The following is a 25,078-nucleotide window of genomic DNA, read 5'->3' as shown; positions in this document are numbered from 1 at the left end:
AACACTGTGCTAGGGGAAGACATGACCGGAACGACTTTTTTTCATTTACCTGTAGATTCTGTTTAACTGCAGTTTCCTTTCTTCCGTTATGAAGGCTAGCAAGAGTTTCTGGCATTTCCAAGAATGGGGTCCTTGGATGGCTAAATGGGTAAGCTTCTCTAAAGAGAAAAAAGCTTCTCTAAAGAGGCCAGGCTCATGCAAAAGAGACAAGTGGTTACAAGTAAAATAACGAACGGGAATCAGACAGGAAAAAGGACCTTGAGACGCTTCTTCTTAAAAAGGATTTGATATGGGTTATGTAAGTGGGTAAAGCAGTGCCAAGAGCCCAAGTTCTTATTTTATCCAACTGCTGGAGGGTGGGGGAGGATGACAACCCGCCTCCATCCCCCAACTCTTTAGATCCTACAAATAGTAAAAGAAGCCTGAGACATTAACAAACAGACAAAACAGAAACAAAAACAAAAAGACACTCTCTCAGGCTTCTGAAAACCACAGAACAAAACCCAAAGGTCTTCCAAAGACCAAAAAAAAAAAAAAGGCCAGAACAGATAGAGTATATATGATATGGTACTCACACCACACAGGACTTTGAGCCAGTACACATTTGCAAAGGCCTTATTAGAGCAGGATCCAGAGACAACAAACTGAAGAGTCACAAGTTCTCACCCACATGGAGGCTCGGGCTGGTAAGGGAGACATCACGTGAACAGAATAATCCTAATATAAAAGGAAAGATTCTCAAACTCTATAGTAGTAGTAGTCTTACAAAGTCATCAGAACTAGTTCACCATGAAGCTTTCAAAAACTGGCAGGCAAGCAGCTATTTAAGTATAACACTATCCGGTAACTTAGTACCCAAGCCAAATTTGGGCAATCCGTGCTGGCCTATTAGAATGATCCTCCTTCACCTTCCTTGGGAACAGCTATTAAGTAGCTCAACGGAAGAATTTTTGCAACTCACTTCTAACGCCTGATGCCAGGATGAAAACAAGTGTTCATATTAGGCTAAAGTGAATTCTTTGGCCCTATGGAAAAAACGGGTTTCAAATATTTCCAAACGTACATAAGACTAATAGTAACCCTCACATAACATCACAGGAGCCACACCTTAGTCTCAGTAATATTTAACATGGTAATATTTTACTTGGCCAACAATGAACCCTACCTATGCTGGTATAAAATGATGTAATCGAGGTCCTATATTTGTATAGGACATGTTACCTCTCTGATCACTTCTTTGTCTCTTTGCTTTCTTCCAAACATTTTCTCCCATAAAACTCCAAAATGTTCCAAATACTGATGTGATATCCAAAAGAAATTTATCTTCACAAATTACCAAGTAAAAAGGATGCTAGAAGTGGTACAGCTAAAACATTACCTTCTTATGTTTACTGCAACAGATATCATTACCTCAAATCGACTCAGAGTCCATGTTCTACTTTATTTTCTATAGCTTTTCAGAGACAGGCATAGATGCTGCTCGCCTAGTATCAGATCACCATGGGGATATTTTAGTGAGGATCCAATCATCCAGGGACTGGTGCTGGATTTATAATCTGCCTTAACTCCCCACATCCTGTGACAAGTTTGCTTCTTCACTCATCACACACCCACACACACGTAATGGCTCAGCTTGGCTGGGAGCTTATCAGCTTTGAGTCGGTGCTTTGTATTTAATCTTTCAAAATCAATACTTAAAACATTTTAATCTGATTTTAATCTGTCCTATTTCCATTGTTTAAAAACAACACTAACCAACACTCAGTCTCAATGACTTGTATCAATTCACAAGATTAATCTTTCAAAACAACAGCCCAGCAGGATATTTTATTAATGTAGATCCTGAGGCAGTTAATCAAGCCTCAAGTAATCATTTTTCTTAAAGAGTTGCTATGAGAGACAGAGACAGAGAGAGAGAGAGACACGGAGGGGGAGGGAGAGAGAGGGGGACAGAGAGGGAAGAAAAAAAGAGTTGCTATAAGGAAAAACATTCATACAGCATTAAGCAGAAATCCTCTTCAAAAGGGGGGAGGGGCATGGCAGAGTCCAACCAGCCAATCAGCGAAGGTTCTGCTATGAAATGTGGTTTGCAATTCACTTGAAAATGAGTAATAAATCGTTATTGCAAGAGGTGATTTCAAGCCAACTTTCTCCTCTTTTCAAGAAGCATTGAAAACTCTGTGCCTCTAGATGACAGAGAACAGACAGGGGTATAAGACAAAATGACAACCCACACTCAGCCTCCCTTGGGGAGACTAGAATCTCTGACAAATCAAGGGGGCCTGCTGCTGCTGCCATATTCCAAAAAATAAAAATAAAGGAAACAAGTGTTGGCCAAGGTGTGTGGAAATTGGAACCCTCGCGCCACTGATGGTGGGAATGTAAAATGGTGCAGCCACTGTGGAAAAGAGGCTGGCAGTTCTCAAAAGGTTAAACATAGAATTACCATATGATCCAGCAATTCCACTTTCCAGTACATACCCAAAAGAACTGAAAGCAGGAACTTAATGGCTGACAATATAAAAATACCTGGAAGTAAACCCTATAAATAGGTTCTTTAAAAAAGATAAGCTAGATTAAAATAATCTGTTTTTTAAAGACTGGAGAAGCGTTGACTATCATTTTCCCAACCACCTAAAATGCTTCTTTTGTTTATCATCTTAGGATGATAAACAAAAGAAGCCAAAAAGTTCCTTGGGTGTTTAAGTAAAAATAAGACATTTTTCATTTCACTAAGAACTTTACTGAAAAACATATTCACCATTTCTTTTTTTAATTTATTTATTTTTGTCTGCATTGGGTTTTCGTTGCTGCATGGACTTTTCTCTAGTTGCGGTGATCGGGGGGTTACTCTTCATTGCAGTGCGTGGGCTTCTCATTGTGGTGGCTTCTCTTGTTGCGGAGCATGGGCTCTAGGCACGTGAGCTTCAGTGGTTGCAGCATGTGGGCTCAGTAGTTGTGGCACACGAGCTTAGTTGCTCCGCAGCATATATTCACCATTTTATTCCACTACCTTCTGCCATTTTTCAGGCAACTTCCTAATTTCATCTTCCCAAAATTTTAATCTTTTTTTGGTGAATTTTATTTTTTTATACAGCAGGTTATTAGTTATCTATTTTATACATTAGTGTATATATGTCCATCCCAATCTCCCAATTCATCACACCACCACCAGCAGCCCCCCCACCCCGCCAGCTTTCCCCCCTTGGTGTCCATACGCCAAAACGTTTTATCTTTTTGAGCGAAGAAGTGTCCCAGGTGCCTTTTAGTCTTCCAGGGAATTGAAATGTTTTCCATTAAGAGAATTTTGTAAAGACTGAAATAAATGGAAATCCAAAGGTGCAATGTCCGGTGAATACGGCAGATGAATCAGAACATCCCAGCCAAGCTGTAATTGTTTTTGCCTGGTCATCAAAGAAACATGCAGTCTTGCGTTATCCTGACGAAAGATTATGCGTTTTCTGTTGACTAATTCCGGATGCTTTTGGTCGAGTGCTACTTTCAGTGGGTCTAACTGGGAGCAGTACTGGTTGGAATTAATCGTTTGGTTTTCCGGAAGGAGCTCATAATAGAGAACTCCTTTCCAATCCCACCACATATACAACATCACCTTCTTTGGATGAAGACTGGCCTTTGGTATGGTTGGTGGTGGTTCATTTCACTTGCCCCACGATCTCTTCCGTTCCACATTATTGTACAGTATCCACTTTTCATCACCCATCACAATTTGTTTTAAAAACGGAACATTTTCATTATGTTTAAGTAGAGAATCGTATGCAGAAATACTGTCAAGAGGCTTTTTTCTCTCAACTTACATGGAACCCAAACATCAAAGCGATGAACACAACCAAACTGGTGCAAATGATTTTCAATGCTCGATTTGGATATTTTGAGTATGTCGGCTATATCCTGAGTGGTATAACACTGATTGTTCTCAATTAATGTCTCTGTTTGATTGCTATCAACTTCAACTGGGCTACCTGACCGTGGAGTATCGTCCAGCGAGAAATCTCCAGCACGAAACTTCGCAAACCACTTTTGACACGTTCCATCAGTCAAAGCACTTTCTCCATACACTGCACAAATCCTTTTGTGCATTTCAGTTGTTTTTAGTTTTCTTGAAATAATAAAGCATAATATGCTGAAAATGTTTTTTCTTTTTTTTCTTTTTTTTTTTTTTTGCAGTACGTGGGCCTCTCACTGCTGTGGCCTCTCCCGTTGCGGAGCACAGGCTCCGGATGCACAGGCCCAGCGGCCATGGCTCATGGGCCCAGCTGCTGCGCGGCATATGGGATCCTCCCGGACCGGGGCACGAACCCGTATCCCCTGCATTGGCAGGCGGACTCTCAACCACTGCGCCACCAGGGAGGCCCTGAAAATGTTTTTTCTTCCATCTTCAATATTAAAATGGCTACACAAAAATTCACCAATTTTGATAATTTTTTAAAAAATGCATCCTCATGGGCTTCCCTGGTGGCACAGTGGTTGAGAGTCCGCCTGCCGATGCAGGGGACGCGGGTTCATGCCCCGGTCCGGGAAGATCCCACATGCCGCGGAGCGGCTGGGCCCGTAAGCCACAGCTGCTGAGCCTGCACGTCCGGAGCCTGTGCTCCGCAACAGGAGAGGCCACAACAGTGAGAGGCCCGTGTACCGCAAAAAAAAAAAAAAAAAATGTATACTCATATGACAGCTGTCACAATACAGTCTAACAAAACTGTTTCAAATGAAGTTAAAGACAACTAAGCACTACTGGAGCCATCTTACAGAAACATCCAAATGAACTTTTTGGCCGACCCAATATATGCTGCCCTCAGCTGTGTGCTAAGTGTTCTATGCAGTGGCCTGCATACAGTAATTTAATAAATGTCTGCCAATAATGATGACCATGAAGAACTTCAAATGAACCAGTTACCAGGGAAAGTCTTCAACTCTGTAACAAGTTATATCCAAAGGTTCTTTTAAATGTCAATCTGAGATACAGCTAAAAGGATAAAAAGAGATATCTACTGCATACTGTTTGCATTAAAGAAAAATTAGAAATGTAAATTATAAAGAAACAAATAAATGACAGAATTAGAAGACTCTTGTTTTTACATAAAATCCTGAAAAGATGGGCAAGTTCAAAGATATGCATGTTATTTGAGGGGGGGGCGGTTCTGTCACCAGAAAGCTAATAATTTATACAAATCTCAACTACTTCCAGTGTTTCAGGAAAAAATTATCCTTAAAAACTTAATTCTAGGCGCACCGCGGGCGGGCCAGTGAAGCCAGCGGTCCTGGCACGTGATCCGGGACCAGCTTCGTCACTTGGTGGCTCCATCTGTCTGTCCGTCCATGGATGCCATCGTGGAGGACGCAGCCAGTCAGGTGCTCCCGGGCTCTGGTCTCACCATCCTGTCCCAGCCGCTCATGTACATGAAGGTGTTCATCCAGGTGGGATATGAGCCTCTTCCACCAACAACAGAATGAAATATTTTGGGGCAGCAATTTTGTCAGCTTCCTGGTCTCTCATTATGCTCAGCACATTGCGAGCATCAGTGGGAAGCGTGGGTTGTTCACAGGCTTAACTCCAAGACTGTGTTCAGGGGTCCTTGAACTGTGGTCCATGATAAAGTTTTACAGCATTACCAGGAGTGTGACAATGCTGAGGAGTCAGGATCTGGAAATGTACAGAAAGAAGTTTCGTCTTCCTTTGACCGAGTTATCAAGGAGACAACTCGAGAGGTGATGGCTCGTTCTGCTGCTACTCTCATCACACATCCCTTCCATGTGATCACTCTGAGATCTATGGTACAATTCATTGGCAGAGAATCCAAGTACTGTGGACTTTGTGGCTTCCTAGCAACTATCTATCAAGAAGAAGCCATCCTAGGATTTTTTGAGGGTCTTTTTCCTCGCCTCCTAGGTGACAGCATTTCTTTGTGGCTCTGTAACTCACTGGCCTACCTTGTCAACACTTATGCACTAGAAGGTGGGGGTTCCACCATGAATGAAATGAAAGAGTTATTCCCAAGCTGTCACAGGATTTTTTGCCAGTATGTTGACGTACCCCTTTGTGCTTGTCTCTAATCTTATGGCTGTCAACAACAGTGGGCTTGCTGGTGGATGCCCTCCCTACTCCCCAATATATTATTCTTGGATAGATTACTGGTGCATGCTACAAAAAGAGGGAAATATGAGCGGAAGAAATAGCTTGCTTTCCCGGAAGGTCCCCTATGAGAAGACTTATTGTTGTGACCTAAGAATGTTAATTTGAAGATGTGGGGCAGGGACAGTGACATTTCTATAGTCCCAGATGCTCAAAATTATGGGAGAGAATGTTGATTTCTATATAGTGTGGCACACTTTTTTAATAATCATTTAATCTTGGGAAAATGGAAAAAAAACTTAATTCTATCATTTTATAAATATTCCTTAGTTCTTTCTACATAACCGAGCCCATTGTGTGTTCATCTAAGTTCAAAGACTCTAGATCTCAAAAGCACCAAATAAGCACCAACTCCATCAAACCATGTGCTACTCAACAATAAAATAAAAGCAAAACGCAATAAAATATTCAAATTATGGTTCCAATACTGCTGCAAACATCCAACCACTGGCTGGCAGGCAGCATTCTCATGCAATAACTCAAAATATTTGTGCATCAGCTTAAGTACTCCAAATTCAGAGTGTGGAAGGCAACTAAAAGTGGTGGATATTGCATATTTAAAAATGCAGGGAGTTCAAATGCCCCAAACCATGAATGGTGATTCAATTAAAAGTGATGCTGTAAAATATTTTAATGGCTTGGAAAGTTTTTCAATATGTCCAAAGGCAGGAAAACAGCTTATAAACATGTAAGGGGAAATCCATCCTTTCAAAAAACAAAGATGTCCAGAACACAGACCAGGAAAATTTTAAAGTTACTTACCTGGATGGTAAATTACAGTTAATTTCTTTCTGTTTTTTTTTTTGTTTTGTTTTGTTTGTTTTTTTAGCTTTACCTGTGTTTTCCAGACTTTTCACAATGACCATATATATATATATATTTTTTAACACAGGATACACACTAAGAGTCACCATAATAATCATCTGTAAAAAATCAATTTAGAATCTCAGTCTTTAATAAAAGGCTGTAAAAAGTAGCAAATAGGTTCCTGAGATGATACACACTCAAGTCATAACGTACAATGACTGTAAATCTAAATTCCATGACCTGATACTGGTTTGGTAGTGGAGAAAGATGGAGAAATAACCTCAGAAGAGTTTTCTCTTTACTTTCTGATTACTAAGAATCACCTATTGCAAATTTTTGCCCAAATGTTGACTGTTTGGTAACTTTCCATAAACCTTTGGTGGCCCCATGCTGACCTGAGATATCCCTTCTCCAGGCCTCTGACCAGGCCATCTGTTCTACCAGTTTGCACAAACTTGAGAGCCAGTTCATCACTTACTGATTGTGACCTTGGTCAAGTTACTTAATCTGTTCATGCCTTGGTTCCTATGTCTGTAAAACAGGGATAACCACAGTATGTGTCCCAGAAGGTAGTTCAAAGGTTTCAGTGAGTACATGTACAACACTATACATACTAATTGCACCATAAATATAACTATCACTGTTATTATCACTCCAACCACCACCAGAATCTGCCACTCTATTCCTGCTTGTCTATTCTTCTTCCCCAATACCTAAAGTAACACAGGTTTTCTCTATAAACTCCCAGTAGATATCTAATTTCAAGGGAATTAATTTCCAATTATGGTCAACTAGGTAATTCAGACCAACCCTCCTGATGAGGACAGCTAGAAAAGCAACACACAATATTTTTCAAAAGCACTTAGTTAGAGACTTCCCTAGTGGTCCAGTGGTTAAGACTCTGAGCTCCCAATGCAGGGGGCCTGAGTTCAATCCCTGGTCAGGGAACTAGATCCCACGTGCCGCAACTAAAGATCCCACATGTCACAATGAAGATCCCACACTCGGCAACAAAGATCCCACGTGCGACAACTAAGACTCAGCGCAGCCACATAAGTAAATATTTTTTAAAAAGCACTTAGTTAAAGGCAGTAGGGACCTAAAAAGACAGTGAAGATTTCCTAGGTCGGCAACCAGAGGAGGATGAAAGTCCAAGGAGATGAGTATAGCTCACAGGGCTTTTTTCCTCAGGGGATGATGAAAGATCCTAAAGGGAATAGCTGAGCAGTGCTTTTAACAGCCTGTAAGGACCAACGGGAAAGGGACTGGAGTCCAGGGCAGGAGGGAGAGGAGAAAAGAAACATACTTGGAAATACACTAGTGGTTTGGAGTTGATACCCCAATGCAGGCTGAACCTAGAAGGGTAATCCAGAATTGACAGGACTTCACAGAGACTGCAGCTCAACTTCCAATCCTCTCAATCCGTGAAATGAGAGATCCTGGATCTCTAGTTCATCAAACCCCAGGTAGAAGCAAATCAAACATTCTCTGGAGCATAACATTAGCCTAGGCCTTAAATTAATCTATAAGCATTTGTGTAAATAAAACGTATGGCTCATAATCAAAAATAACTTGACAAACAAGGAAACAAAATAACATGAATAAATAACCAGCAGAAACAGACAGGAAAAGATCCACAGGGACCCCAAACACAGGAATTACCAGACAGAGAGAGACTCCAAGTATACTTTTCATGTTCAAAGACACAAAAGACAAAAATTGAGAATTTCAACTCTGATCTAGGAACAATTTAAAAAAAAACAATTTTAAATTATAAAACTGAAAATCACAACAACTAAAATTAAGAACTCAATGGATGGGACTTCATGGTAGACTAGATATAGCTGGAGAAATCATTAGTAAGCCGAAAGATGGGTCAAAAGAAAAGCTATCAAATGAGGCATGGAAAAACACACAGGACAGAGTAACTGTCTACGATGTTTGTTTTTGGAGTCCCAGAGAAAAGAGGAATAGGCAGAAGCAATATTTAAATACTTAAATACTTAGATAATGGCTGATAATTGTCTAAAACTGATGAAAGACATCAAATCACAGATTCAAGGAGCTCTACAAGCCGAAGACAGTCAGCCTTCCATATCCTCAGACTGTGTATCCATGTACTGAAACTACACAGGGGAAAAAAATTTCAGAAAATTCATAATAGCAAAACTCGAATTTGCCATGGGCCAACTATTTACATAGCATTTACATTATATTTACAACTATTTACATAGCATTTACATTATATTTATAACTATTTACATAGCATTTACATTGCATTAGGTATTTTAAGTAATCTAGAGATGACTGCAAGTATACAGGAGGATATTTGACGGTTACATGCAAATACTAGAACCATTTTACATAACAGACTTGAGCATCACAGATTTTGGTACTGGGGGTAGGGGTGTCTTGGAACCAATCCCCCAAGGATGCCAAGGGACTATACATTTTTTAAAAATCCAAACCTAGGTACATAGTAAAATTGCTGAAAATCAGATTCAAAGAGAAAATCTACTAAGTAGTCAGAGATAAGGGACACATTATCTTCAAAGGAACAACAATCTGACAGTTAATTCCAATAAGCTATTGATAATATTGAACACCAAGATATTGACCAGGAATAGAATAAAGAATAAGATCTTTAAAACGATGAAAGAAATTCTATTCCCAATGAACCTATCTTGCAAGAAAGACACTAAAACTGGTATTTGGTGAAAGAATATATGTCACCAGCCAACCTTAAGAAAATTCTAAAGTGTGTCTTGGAAGACAAAAAATTATCCCAAAACGAAGGTCAGAGATACAAAAGGCAGGAAGAATAACAAAGAGAATATGTAAATCTAAATCAGAGGCTTTCAAACTCACTGCATCTTTGAATCACCGGAGGAGTTTTTTGTTTTTTGTTTTTTTTTTTTTTTTTTTGTGGTATGTGGGCCTCTCACTGTCGTGGCATCTCCCGTTGTGGAGCACAGGCTCCGGACGCGCAGGCCCAGCAGCCACGGCTCACGGACCCAGCCGCTCCACGGCACGCGGGATCCTCCCAGACCGGGGCACGAACCCGTGTCCCCTGCATCGGCAGGCGGACTCTCAACCACTGCACCACCAGGGAAGCCCTCCGGAGGAGTTTTTAAGAAACACTAATGCTTGACACCCTCCCTCAAGAGACCCTGATGAAATCTGTCTGAATTGGAGCGCAGACAATCTGTGTTTTGTAAATGTTCCCCCAGATGATACCAGTGTGCCTCCAAAGTTCATAATCACTGATCTAAATTCATTTGACTTTATAAAACATGGTTTGTATGAGGTCTTCCGGGGTTTAAATGAAATTAACATACATAACAACAATGGCAAAAACGTTGAGAGGGGTTAAATAACCTTCTACTGAGCAGGAGGAGGGCAAAAATATCAATTAATATAAGACACTGATTAAGTGAAAGATATTGAAATGTCTAAAGTAACCACTAAAGGGAAAACAAAAGATTATACAAATATGTTCCAAAGTAATAGGAGAGAGAAGCAAAATAATAACCACCTCCAAAGGAGTTAAATAAGGGAATAAACAGAGCAACCTAAATGTCCATTAATAAGTGAATGAATAAAAAAATATGGTGTACACACACACACACACACAACACACACACACACAGGAATATTATTTAGCTATGAAAAAGGATATCCTAGCATTTGCAACAACAACATAATCCCCTTGAGGGGATTACACTAAGTGAAATAAGTTAGACGGAGGAAGATAAATACTGTATAATCTCACTTATATGTGGACTCTAAAAACACTGAACTCGTAGATATAGAGAAAAGATCACTCATTGTCAGAGGTGGGAAGTGGGGGTTGAGGGGTGGGGGGGGGCAAAATATATGAAGGTGGTCAAAAGGTACAGACTTCTAGTTATAATATAAATAAGTCCTGGGGATGTAATGTACAGCATGGTGACTATAATTAATAACACTGTATTGTATATTTTAAAGTTGCTAAGAGAGTTAATCTTAAAAGTTCTCGGGCTTCCCTGGTGGCGCAGTGGTTGAGAGTCCGCCTGCCGACGCGGGTTCGTGACCCGATCCGGGAAGATCCCACATGCCACGGAGCAGCTGGGCCCATGAGCCATGGCCATTGAGCTTGCACATCCAGAGCCTGTGCTCCGCAAGAGGAGACGCCACAACAGTGAGAGGCCCTCGTACAGAAAAAAAAAAAGTTCTCATCACACACACATGAAAATAAGTAACCATCTGTGGTGATGGATGTTAACTAGTCTTACTGTGGTGATCATTTCACAACACATACAAATATCAAATCATTATGTTGTGCACCTGAAACTAATATAATGTTGTGTGCCAATTACACTTCAATTAAAAAAAAAAGAAACAAAGGAAACATAAGAACCAGCAGAGCAAACAAAAAACACTAAATAAGAAGCTAGATGAAAACCCAAATACTTTAGCAATCACATTAAATGTAAATGGACTAAATATTCCAGTAAAAGGCAAACACTGTCTCCCAAGTTAACAAAAGAAAAAACAACCATAAACACATCTAAAACACAAAGATGGAAATAGGAGACAAAGTATTGATAAAGGCAAAAACCTTACTGGAGATAACAAGGGAAACTATAACTCTGAGAAGTCCAATTCTTCAGGAATAGATAGCAATTTAAAACCTGTATGCACCTAATAACAGCCTCAAAATAAGCAAAGCAAAAATTGTCAGAATGACGAGGAGAAAAACAACTTTCCCAAAATCACAGTCGGAGATTTTTTTTTTTTTTTTTTTTTTTTTTTTTTGCGGTACGCGGGCCTCTCACTGTTGTGGCCTCTCCCGTTGCGGAGCACAGACTCCAGATGCGCAGGCTCAGCGGCCATGGCTCACGGGGCCAGCCTCTCCGCGGCATGTGGGATCTTCCCAGACCAGGGCACGAACCCGTGTCTTCTGCATCGGCAGGCGGACTCTCAACCACTGCGCCACCAGGGAAGCCCCAGTCGGAGATTTTTAACATACCTTTCTCAATAAAAGAAAAAAGATTTAAAAAATCATAAGAATAAAGATCTGAACATGAAAACAGCATGTTCAGAATACATATAAAACACTGGAAGTAACAACTACAGAATAAACATTTTCTCTATGCACACAGCAAAAATTCTATCATAAACTAGGTCATGAAGCAAGTCTCAATAAATTTCAAAAAACTGAAATCATACAGACTAATTCTCTGACCACAATGCAGTTAACTTAGAAATAAACAGCAAAAAGACAACCAGATAATCTCCATATCTTTGGGAATTAGGAAGTGTACTTCTAAATTACCTGTGGGTAAAAAAATTAAACCACAATGGAAAAATCTATATTTTTACTTGAATGATAATGCAAATATTATATATCAAAACTTTCATGTTGTTTAATGGTACAAATTTGTAAACAGCAGATAAACTCTGGAGATCTAACATTCAGCACAGTGATTACAGTCAACAATTCTGTTTTATAAACTTCGAAGTTGCTAAAGGACTAGATCTTAATAGCTCTCACCACCAAAAAGAAATTATAATTATGTTTGATAGAGGTATTAGCAGCAATGGTACAATGGTAAACATACTGCAATATAAAAATGTATCAAATCAGAACACTGTACACCGTAAACTTACATAATGTTATATTCAATTATATCTCGTTTTTTTAAAATAAAAGGAAAGAAATAAAACTGTCACAATTCACAGAATATACTCAGAAATTTTCAAAATTACAGATAATTAGAATTAGTACACAAGCTTAGCAAGACTGCTGAATACATGATCAATTTGAAAACTTCAACTTCAACAACCACAACAAAATGACAACTTTAAGATGCCATTTACAATAGCATTTTAAAAAATCAAATATCTATATAAATAAATCTAATATAAGATGTACAAGATCTCTATGCAAAAAGCTATAAAACACTGAGGGTAATTAGAGAGGACCTAAATAAAGGTATATGCCATGTTTCTGGGTTGGAAGACTCAGTATTGGAAAAATGTCTATTTTTCCCAATTCAACTACAGACTCAATACAATCGAATCTAAATTCCAACAAGTGTTCTTGGCTAAATGTGGCAAATGTAAATGGAAAGAAAAGGGTTAAAGAATAGTGAAGACATTACTGAAGACAACCAAGGCAGAAGGGCTTGCTCTAGTAGTTAAAAAAACCTTATTATAGGGACCTCCCTGATGGCACAGTGGTTATGAATCTGCCTGCCAATTCCAGGACACGGGTTCAAGCCCTGGTATGGGAAGATCCCACGTGCCACGGAGCAACTAACCCCGTGCGCCACAACTACTGAGCCTGCACTCTAGAGCCTGAGAGCCACAACTACTGAGCCCGTGCACCATAACTACTGAAGCCCATGCTGCTAGAGCCTGTGCTCTGCAACAAGAGAAGCCACTGCAATGAGAAGCCTGTGCACCTCAACGAAGAGTAGCCCCCGCTCGCCACAACTAGAGAAAGCCCGCACGCAACAATGAGGACCCAACGCAGCCAAAAAATATAAATAAATAAATAAATAAATAAAATTATTTAAAAAACAAAAAAAACTTATTATAAAGTACAGTCAATAAGACAGTGTGGACTTTGTACAGGGATAGAGAAAAGATCAATGGATTAGGAGAGCCCAGAAATAGACTCATCCATACAGAGATATTAATTAACAACAAAGGTGGCATGGGAGAACAGAAGGGAAAGGAGACCTTGACAATAAATGGTGCAAGTTGGATAGCCATACGGAAAAAATAATAATAATAAAAAGACCAATACTTCATATCTACACAAGAATCAGTTCCAGGTAAACTGTAGCTCCAAATGTGACAGGCAAAACAAAAGGCCCCTAGTAGGCAACAGGCGAATAACTATGTCCTCAGGGCGGGGAAAACTTCTCACATGGGACACAAAAAGCACCTACCATAATTTAAAAAAAATAAAACTGATAAATTAGACATTAAACTTAAGAACTTCCTCTAAAAACATCATTAAGAATAGCGTAAAAAGGCAAGCAGCAGAGAGGACAGTATTATCTCAATAACCTCAAACCAGAAACATTCCAAATGTCCATCAACAGTGGAACGAATTGTGGTTTCTTCATACATTGGAATACTATACAGCTGTGGAAACAAGTGAACCACAGCTATGCTCATCAATCCAAATGACCCTCAAAAACATGTTCAGTGAAAGAAGCCAGGTACTCAATATATACTGAAAGATTCCACTTATATAAAGCAAGAAAACAGGAAAAACTAACCTACAGCGTTTAGGGATGAACGCTTGGGTGGTAAAACTATAAAAAAGAAAAGCAAGACATAATCACCATACAAGTCAGGATAATAGTTGGGGGAGAGGGAGGGGGAGGGGGAAGTGAGGGACGGGAATGTTCTATTTCTTGACCTTGGCAGTGGTCACACAAGTATGTTTTACGAAAATACATTGAGCTATAACTTTTTTTCCTTTGTGTATTTAAATTTTTAAAAGCTCAAAAAGATTCCAGGCTTGAGATGTGGGTGGAGAGGGCTGCAATGTTGCCTTGAGCGCTTGGCACCTTCATGAGCACAGGGCTACCCTTACTTTCAGTTCAAATATCTTAGCATCGTTACCTTCTAAAATCATCCTAATATGCTCGAACAATTAGCACTCTGCACTGATAAATATTTATTACAACTCTAAGAGCCTGGGTAAGTTTCTTCGGAATCCAGAGAGATGAAAGGGGTCTCTCTCAACACGAAAACACGAGTGGGAATGCTGAATTCCCAACTCAAGGTAAGAGTTACTTCTGGAAAGGAAGGTTAATGGGATGGGGGAAAGTTCAAAGGAGGCCTAACAATGTTTTATTTCTCTACTGATGATGTTTTAGTTCTTTAAAAAAAAAATAGGCTAAAGCAAAAACAGAAAGTGCTAAAATTTCACAAAACTGGGTGGTGGATATGAGTATCTTGTATATATTTACTATACTATGTTGGTCATATTCATAATTAAAGTGTCCTATACTCTTCACACTCTTACTGGCTCATTTCTCCAGGTAAAAATTCTGCTTCAGCCTAGGTAAGTCATCTATTTAGCCTTCCAGAGCCAAAATATAAAAATTTGACAATGCTCACATTCTTCACCAACACTAAATCCCATGTGTTCTTCTTCTCTAGGCTAATTACCTCCCTTACAAATGTTCACATACTCCTCCATTCCTGCCTTTCTGTTCTGGATGGCAATATCCCTCAAAAGGACGTGCCAAGATCCTGATACATCACCTGAGAGGTTCCTTTGAGGTCTCAATTTCACCGGCAAACTTTTAACTCACAGATCATTTAGGTAAGAATACATTCATTCTTTTTCTTTCCAGCCAGCCTAGCCATATAACCTCCCGAACAGATAATGCCCTGGTAGCAGACGTTGGGTTGCTATCTACCCACCGTCCACAGCCCTCTTTTCCAACAGAACCCAGTGTGCAGTCTAAGCCTATCACAGCGCCACCATCCCCTCCCCACCCATGACTGGTGTGGCTGGAAGCACCTGATATAATTCTGTACAGTAAGACTTGAGGGGTCTTGTGCTGATGCGCTCTGAGAAAGCCCCACAATCCTCTGGATGTTATCAAATCAAAGTACGTGCTCTGAAACTGCAACAGCCATTCTGCAGCCACAGGAGGCGTGAGGCTGAGGAAGGCAGAGTAGAAAGGTTGTGCCGAGCTGTTCCATTAACCCACACCACAGGTGCCCCACTCTAAATGCTGATTGACTTTTTTCTGGACCACAACCTTATTCCAGTCATATTGGTTACTGTGTCAGCCTCTTCCTAATAGTTTGTCTACCAACTAGGCCAATGATCATAAATCTGGTGCCAGTAACCTTTTCTCTTCCAATAATCCCATACACTGATTTTGGTAAGATTCCCCACAAGTGGTCACCGTTTCTTTCCTTAAAATTTGTTATCAGATACAAAGATAGGGACTTCCCTGGTGGCGCAGTGGTTAAGAATCCACCTACCAATGGAGGGGACACGGGTTCGAGCCCTGATGCGGGAAGACCCCACATGCCGCGGAGCCACTAAGTCCCGTGTGCCACAACTACTGAGCCTACGCCTAGAGCCCGCAAGCCACAACTACTGAGCCCACGTGCCGCAACTACTGAAGCCCGTGCGCCTAGAGCCCGTGCTCCGCAACAAGAGAAGCCACCGCAATGAGATGCCGGCGCACCGCAAAGAAGAGTAGCCCCCCGCTCGCCGCAACTAGAGAAAGCCCGGGCGCAGCAACAAAGACCCAACGCAGCCAAAAAAAGAAAAGAGAGAACTTGCATGTTATATTAAAAAGCATTAGACGTTTTTAAAAACCTATGGAAAATATAAAAAGGCAAAGTCCCCTGTAATTACATCCTTCAAAGATAACCACTGTTAACAGTTTGGCATATGTTGATTCATGATAATATTACAACATCTATGAAATTAGTTTCTTTTAAAGAAAATATTCACATCAGGTTTTTTGATAGTGGAGAAAACAGGTAGACCGGAGTAAAAAGAAATCTGCAACCAAAACACCCTGATATAGAAGAAAGAGCAAGCAACAGACTCAGAATACGACAGACCAATTTTCACCCTGGCCCTGCTGCACTGCCTTGAACCCTCCGCCTCACCTGACTCCCGTTTTAGGTATGGATACGAATACCTACTTCACCAGACTTTGGGGGGCTTACATAAGATAATGTCCCCCAATGAGTTCTGTTGGCTTTTTGTTTGCTGGAGTTTGTTTCTCTCTACCTGCACATAAAAATCCCCTGGGGAGCCTGTGACAATGAGAATCCCAGACATCTGCAATGAGAATCTCTGGGGGTCGGGCCTGGAAACCACATCATGCAAGTGCACTGCAGAGGAAAAGGCCCTACGCATAGTTGCTTTTATTCCTGCACTGTTTAGCATCTAACACAGAACCTGGTAGCAGTGTTCAATAAACACTAGTGGGACGAATAACAAATGAAAAGTTGTATTTTAAAAATAGATTATAGTTATGTTTCAAAAAGTTTCATTAAAAAAAGCCTTCATGATGCGTATGTAAGAAAATTTCTCTCAGCAATAAAGTAGTTATTAGTTGTCCCTGATACAAAGGACTGGAACTTGTTTCTATTTGAATGCGCCTACATGGTTCACTTTCCATCCTAGGACATAAATCAAGGTACACTATACGAAATTTAATTAAGAGTCAAGGTAATCTAGTTTATCTCACTAAAAAAACAACTCATGAAAATTGGATTATGGGTGATTTCGAATTCTCAAATGGCCACCCTCCACAGACTTTACAGTTACTGTACAAAAATTTATCCCTACTTTTTATCACACAGAAAACTATTTTCTTTCAGTAGTTCATTTTAGAACAATTCAAAATACTAATTGTTAGGTACCAGCTTCAATACGCAATTTATGTGTCACTTTGATAAAATGTATGTACCTGAGAGCTCTAGGAGGATACACACCACACCAAAACGTTTACAGTGAGAGTTCCCTGGACAACACAATCTCAGATTATTTTTCATTTCTTATTGTTCAAATGCATTTAAAATTTTTACAATGAATATGCACTCCCTATATAATTTTTCTTATTTTTAAAAAAAATGCAAAAGCCCAAGAATTCAGTAAGAGAAATATAATTAAGGAATCCTGAAAGGTTTTTAAGTTTTGATTTTCCAGAGCTGAAACAATATCAGATAAGTTAAAAATATGATTTTTATATTTGGAAAAAAATTAACCCTTCACATATTATTGCCAAGAATTCTAAAGCTCTTTAACAAACAAAAAAAACATGTTTTCAAATGCTATGAAGGACATTATTGGTTCAACTGGCAAAATGGAATACAGACAGCAGACTTGATCAAAGTATTGTATCAAAGTTAAATTTCTTTAAGCTGATAACTGTACTAAGCTTATGTAAGACAACTTCCTTGGTTCTTAGGAAATACTCACTGAAGTTTTCAGGGGTAGAGGGACATGATGTATGCAACCTGCTCTCAAAACGGTTCAGCAAAAAATACGTAATAACAAAATGAATGAAAAAGCAAATGCTGAATAGGAGAAATGTTAAATTGATGAATCTGGGTAAAGGGTATAAGAGCTGTTCGTACAATTTTTATAATTTTTTGTAACCTTGAAATTATTTCTAAATAAAAATTCTAATTGAAAAAAAGTAAAAGAAAAATATTCAAAATTGTTCTTAAGATCATACTGGACCAACTTTAAGCAAGACTTTATTGGGGGAAAAAATAGCAACGTATTTAAAGATTGTGCTCATAAAAACACTCACACAGCACCAACCTTAAGCAAGAAATTAAATTAGTATTGTCCAGTAGATATGAGTTACATATGTTGTATTTTCTAGAAGACACATTAAAATTAGAAGAAACAGGTGAAACTAATTTTAATATGTTTTACTTAGCCAATGTGTAAAATATTATCATTTCAATACAAGCAATATGAAAATTATAAATGAGTTATTTTACAAGTTTTTTCATACTAAGTCTTCAAAATTTGGTGTGCATTTTACACCTACAGCACACCTCAATTCAGATGCTAAATTTTCACAAGAAATACTGGATCTGCATTTAGATTTCATAAAATGTATCAAATAGTTTAAAAAACAGACTCATACCAAGTTGTTTAAACACAGTTAAATGTTTTCCAATCACCGAATAGAGTATTTGTTTTTAAATATAAATTAGCTAAAATTAAATAAAATGGAAAGTTCACTCCTCAATCACAATAGCCACACTGCAAGTGGCTACACTGTGGGACAGCCCAGCTTTAGAGGATGAAACAAACGCCCGTGAAAGGAGGGCGTGATTTGCCAAAACTCAGCTCATCACATTTATCAAACGATTTTAACATGGTTATGAGGTTAACAGGCTGATGTTCCTATCAGAGGCATTGGTATCTGTCCAGGTCATAATGTGACATCCCCTCCACCACCAATCAGAAATATCAGCACAAAGCTTCTTGATCCTCTGCCTCAGATGTCATACGTTGAGTTTCCTGAAAATTGACTATCAAAGGGCCCACTCATTTTAAAATGTGGTGGAATGAACTGGCTCTCAGAAGCCTCAATGTCCACTGTACAGAGTGCAGAATTTCAGCACAAATACCGTCTGAGAATCCCACATGGGAGCAGGCCCACGACTGAACTTGTCTCAGATTTAACAGAGGAAGTGACCCTGAGTACAGAGACTTTTTTTCTTTTAAACAGGTGTAAGAGATTAATTCAGTCAACACCAAGCAACACTCAAGATTTGCCAATCAATAATTCTGTGCCAAGCAATCTAATCAGGGATTTGGCTAGAATCCTTCTGGCTAATCTCAATAAGGACCATCCCAAAGCGAATCCTGATTTAGGCCATTCTCATCTAAATCAAGGCTTAGGCAGTCCTTTGCCTGAAAGCAAATAAACTAAATCAAATTATATACATATGAAGGAAATTCTGCCTCTTGGACAAAAGGAAAAATCATTTGAAAGATAATTTAGCAAGTATGGGCAAAAATACAGTTCCAAAGAAGAGAAGTTTCATAACACAGCATTCAAAAACCATTTTAGGGAAATGTCTAATTCCTACTTTCTGTCTAGCCAGACTTTCCGATTGAACAATGATGTGGGTAATAATCAAATTTAATCCACAACAGCTAATTCTGATATTGTTCATTTCTCTTTCTCTGCAGGCATCAAGTATTAATATTCCATTTAAACCTGAAAGGAAGATGTACTTTAAAACTGATGGACCCTTTTTTGATGGACCCTTTTTTGTGAATTCACTAGTGCCTGAAGTTACTCATACCTTTGGGAAGTGAGGTAAAAGAATGTGAACAATGGTTTTTGACATCCTGACCTAAGAGTTAAATTCTATGTTCCATACAAAATCTTCTTCCTTCCCCTCCCATCCCAATGATCTAGCTTGCTTCCCTGCGACACCATATTGCGGACCACAGATATAAATCCAACTAACCACTGTGTGGAAACGAAAATAATCCTAATCTAAAAGCATGCGTATATAAACATTAACTATTTCTACTTAAAACTTCTCCCCCCCCCGGCCCCCCAAGAACCAAAGCTTTAAGCAGGATGAATACAAACGTTTTAAACCGTTCCATCGGAAGTTTGTTCTTGATTAGATTTATTCTAATCGTGGAAATATTTACACATTCTGCAGAAGAACACGTTCTAACTGTGGGTTTTTATTAGAAACTTCTCAGTCAATGCCTAGGTAATCAAATCCAGTCTCATTTCTCTCTGAAATTAGCCAACCACGCAGAAATCCATTGTAATTTTCAAAATAGAGAAGAGGGGAAATAAACTACACACCCGAAACATTCCAGTCCGACAGTTCAAGCACTATTTCGAGAAGGCAAGTAAAATTAAAGTCCCACGTCTCCCTTAGGAACAGAAAGGTTTCTGTGAAGCGGCCACGTCCAGGCCACCCTGCAGGGCCCACGGACCTCAGCAACCCCGCCTGTCCCCACGGCCCGACCCCAGCGAATCACCCAGGAGCCCAGGCGCTGGAACATCCTCCCGGCACAGAGATGCCACGGGGTTATCAGGTGCAGAAAAACTACTTACACCAAAAAAGTACGATTAGACAAGAGTTTTTACAACGTATTCACGGGTACCGCGTCCCTGCTCGCTGAAACCCACCACAAAAGGGAGCAACACCAGCAGCAGAGAGGGGTTTCCCCTTGTTTATTGGACTCAGGCAAACGGCTATATTTAACAATTCCTCCCGAAGGCCCGATGCCAGCGCGCAGGATCTGGAGCGGGAGGCACACAGGAAGGAGAGGGCACACCCGCTGCGGGGTGCGGAGCTTCTCCGGTGCAGCCCAAGAGGTGCTCGCCCCGCACCGCGGCACTCCCCCCGGCGCCGAGCCGGGACGCCCGCATCCCCGCGGCTCGGCCCACCTCGCCAACAAAGGCCGCATCCGCCGCTCCACGGTGGGAAGCCCCGGCCCCCCGCGGGGAGCGCGCTGCCCGCCCCAGCCCGGGGCCAGGGTCTGCACAGCCGCCCCCGGAGCGAGCCCAGCTGCACCGGGTCTCGGGCTGCGGGCCGCCCCGGGGCGCACGGCAGAGGCTCGCGTGGTCCCGGGGGAGGGCGGGATGGGCGTCTGGGCCGCGCGGGGTCCCCAGAGGATGTGGCGCCGCCGTGGGCGGGATGGGGGCTGGGGCGGCCGAGGCGGCCCGCCGCCCCCCGCAACCCCGATGCCTTTCATTTGGCCTCTGCGGCGCCGGAGGCAGCCCGACCTCCAGCGCTAAGCGCTGCGCCAAGCAGGGGCGGGCGGGGGAGGCACGCCAGACCTACTGCAGCGCCGGACCACCCCCACCACCCCCACGCGACGCGCTCCCCGCCCGGCCCGGACCCCACGGCCCGCCCGCCAGCAGGCCGCGCTCCCTCGCGGGCGCAGGAAAGGCTCGAGCGCTCGCCCGGTGCCCACCTCAATGTAGCCGGCCAGAGCCGCGGCGGGCGCCGTAAGCCCGAGCAGCAGCAGGACCAGGAGTTTGCCCGTGGCCGCGGCGGCCGCGGTCCCGGTGGCCGCCATCCCTCGCCGGGTCGCTCTAGCGCTCGGCGCTCAAGCTCACACACTCAGACTCAGAAGCTCTCCCGACCGCGACCCAGAAGCGTCTGAAGCCAGTTCGCCGCCGCCCCGGGGGTTTTACACCGACCGGAACTGACTTCACAAAACCACGCCCTCCATGTCCAGCGCCCAATGCCGGCCCGCAGAACCGCCGCAAGACACCGCCCCTTGTTCAGCCCAGATCCAACCAGGGGACGGAAGGGCTCGCACCTCCCGCCGCCGCAGCCGTGCACCCCCGCCCGGCCCCGCCCCCAGCCGCTGACGCCCCGCCCCCGCCGGGACCCCGAGGCCCAGAGACGCGGGGGTGTACGCGGGGGTGTGCGCAGGGTGGGTGGGGCCCCGCAGCTCGGCCCGGGCGGGGGCGCGCTTCGGCCTCTGGAACCGTGCACGGTTGTCTGCCCGCAATGCGCCCGTCTGTTCGCCTGCAGCGGCCTGATACGGACACGCCCCACTCCCCGCCCCTGCGGGGTATTTTCCAGATTCCTCTGGGTATCGCCCTCTTTGGGGTTCTGAAAATGATTTTATTAAAAACAGGATAAAAAAAAAAACAGGATGAATTGTTCCGAGTCCAGGCAGGTTTGCAGAAGGCCCTCCCCCCGGGCAGAGGAAGGGCTGCCATGAGGCAGCTTTCCTCTGCTCCGACCCCGCGCAGGGCGCGCCCCTTCCCAGCGCGCTGCCAGCCCGGAGCCGGCTTCGCCCTTTCCTCGCCGCTCCGTCCGGCCGTGTTTCCACGCTTTTGACCTCTGTTTCTTAGGCCTCATCCTTCCTGTTCCTTACCAGTGGCCACTAGAGCCCAGGATAGCTTCCTCCCACAGGAGACCAGTAGTGCAAGGACAACGTTGACCTCAAAGCCCAGGTCTCCTTCCTCGTGTATTTTAGGAAAAGATCATTTTTCTTTTTTTCTCCAGTTTAAGATCACTAGCAAGAGACCTGCTTCTCTCTGCCTTCTTGCTCCGCTGCGTTTCCACTTTCAGTCGGGAAACATTCTGCTGCCCGTGTTCACAGCTGGCACGGCCTCGCCGCGGCTGGGGCGCCTCCGGCTTTGTTTCCTTTCAATAGCCGCGAGATTTATGGACAACCCTCTGCATAGTCCTTGCTAGTTTCCAGATGAATAAAGAACAGGGTCTCTACCCCAGGAAAACATACAGTAAAAAGGGAGACACAGCGTCCACGGAGTACACACAGAGTGCGGCAACGAGGAGAACGCTGGATTTTCCAGTCCCACTGCGTGACGTGCCCATTCCTGTGGTTGAACAGCCTCTACCCCATTCCCCAGAGACAGCCGGCACCTTTCCACTGCAGAGCTCTCCCCACGCCTGCACTGTCCTCGCTCCAATATTTACCTGTTGAAAACCTTTTCATCTTCCTCTGCTCGCTTGGAGGTAAAATCATCTGCTTCTGAATACCCGGAGCGCTATTCCCCACTCTGGCACTTGCTACCCTAGTTATTTCCAAAGCTCTCCTGCCACTGACAAGGCATGGGTATGTAATACTGCAGGGCCCCTCACCCGGACACCCCAACACATGTTTGTGCAGCGTCACTGAAACCAATTCTGCTGGGTTCTGGTCCTAGTTCAACGGTTGCTCTGGACTGAAGTGTATCCTCTCCAACATTCACATCTGTTGAAGCCCTGACCCCTGATATGATGGTATTTGGAGATGGGGCCTTTGGGAGGTAATTAGGATTAGATGCAGTCATGAGGGTGGGGGCCCTCAAGAGGGGATTAGTGCCCTTATAAGAAGAGACCAGAGAGCTTGTTTCCACCATCCACCCACCCCCATCCACACGAGGACGCAGAGAGAAGGCCAGGAAGAGAGCCCTCATCATCGGGAAACCAAGCCGGCCAGCACCGTGCTCTTGGACTTCTCAGCCTCCAGAATTGTCAGAAAGAAAGTCCTGTTGTTTAAACCACCCAGTCTGTGGTATTTCGTTATGGCAGCCAGAGCTGACCAGCGTAGCTGTATAACTATGGACAAGCCCTTCATCATGTGGACTATCTTTCCTCCCCTGACAAGTGTAAATATTAAAAACCTGTCTTACTTTACCAATTTGTGTGATTCAATGAAAAATGAATGTACAATAGAGAAAAGCATGAAGTGCAATTTTCTGTGAAAATATGCATGAAACAGTACCAAGTGACTGTGAAAGTCCTAATTCTGTTGTGGAGCCTTGGATGTGTCCTACAGACCCTCTGGGACCTGTTTCCTTGCCCACAAAATCAGGGACTCAACTCAGGGAACGTCTAAATTTCTATGAATCTAAATGCTAAGAGAAAAGCAAGTGAAATTCCCTAAATTCAGAGCAGTGGCCCCAATATTCATGCTTTTGGGACTGTGCATGCAAGGCTGAACTCTAATATCATGGAATAGGGTAAGGAAATGTAGAAAAATGACCTGGGGGTTTTCCATCTAAAATTATTTACGTCCTGGGGACCTCTCTGGTGGCTCAGTGGTTAAGACTCCATGCTTTCAATGCAGGGAGCATGGGTTTGATCCCTGGTCAGGAAACTAAGATCCCACATGAAATAAATAAATTAATTAAGTTAAATTAAAACCTTACTATGTTTTAATTAATTAATTAAAATAGGTCCTGAAAGATGTTTATTTGCATTTTCAGGTCACTGAAGGATCATTAATAAAAGTTTGTTGCCCTATTCATCAATGTTCTTGACTTTAAAATGTTACTCTCTTTTTATTAAGTGACACTCACAGGAACATACTTAGTCTTGCGGTTCTCAAACAATGATTTTTCATCCTAAACATGCTCACGTCAGTGACCAAGTCATTTGAAGAGTACTTCGTTTTCACTTCATTACCTTTTGTTCACAAAAGGAAAAGGCCTAAAATAACCTCCTGTTTCTCCTCTCTTCTTAAGAATCAGACTTTCTCGTAAAAGAGTTATCTTTCATGTACACTTAAGATGTGTGCATTTCATTGTTGGGGAAAAAAGTAGTTTATGTCCCTAAATGTATCCTTATATGAGCAGCACCCACTCATCCATTTGACACTTATTCAGGTGAGTTAAATCCAGGTAGAGCAGCTGCTCCCAAATCAGGATGCTTTTCAAAATCAACTAAGAAGTTTTATAAAAAGGCAAATTCCTAAGCTCCTATCTTGGAAATTTTGAATCACTAAGACTAAGGTGACATAAGGGATTCAATATACATTTTTTTTTAAAGCTGTCCAGGGAATTCTAATCCACTAATACTTCTGAGAGCTTGATTCTTGAACATCATGGGTCAGTAAAACAAAATTTTTAAAATTGGAGTAGCATTTAAAGTTACCAGTGTTTCCAGACATAGACAACAGACTTGTGGTTGCCAAGGGGGAGGGAGGGTGGGGGAAGGATGGATTAGGAGTTTAGGATTAGCAGATGCAAACTATTATATGTAGAATGGATAAACAACAAGGTCCTACTGTACAGCACAGGGAACTATATTCAGTAGCCTATGACAAACCATAAAAAAGAATGTATACATATGTATAACTGAATCACTTTGCTGTACAGC

General features: G+C 42.1%; 1 protein-coding gene and 1 pseudogene across 7 annotated transcripts in view; one reads left to right on the top strand and one right to left on the bottom strand.

Moving 5' to 3' along the window:
* The window catches only part of APLP2 (amyloid beta precursor like protein 2), a 70,496-nt gene extending 48,863 nt beyond the window's left edge, over positions 1-21,633 (bottom strand). For 4 of the 7 annotated variants that reach the window (XM_060105331.1, XM_060105332.1, XM_060105333.1 and 1 more), the window contains exon 1: positions 21,429-21,633. In XM_060105331.1, coding sequence (XP_059961314.1) covers positions 21,429-21,533 — 105 coding nt within the window. In that variant the 5' untranslated portion in view covers positions 21,534-21,633. The remainder of the gene's footprint in view (positions 1-21,428) is intronic. The other 3 variants (XM_060105334.1, XM_060105335.1, XM_060105336.1) reach the window with 2 other exon arrangements.
* On the top strand, positions 5,538-6,256 carry LOC132493881 (mitochondrial carrier homolog 2-like; annotated as a pseudogene).
* Positions 21,634-25,078: the final 3,445 nt, after the last annotated feature.

The sequence above is a fragment of the Mesoplodon densirostris genome, chromosome 7 (genome assembly GCF_025265405.1).
Source record: "Mesoplodon densirostris isolate mMesDen1 chromosome 7, mMesDen1 primary haplotype, whole genome shotgun sequence".
Classification (NCBI taxonomy): Eukaryota; Metazoa; Chordata; class Mammalia; order Artiodactyla; family Ziphiidae; genus Mesoplodon; species Mesoplodon densirostris.
Note: the sequence above shows the minus strand (reverse complement) of the source record. Positions and strands in the feature narration are given on the sequence as shown.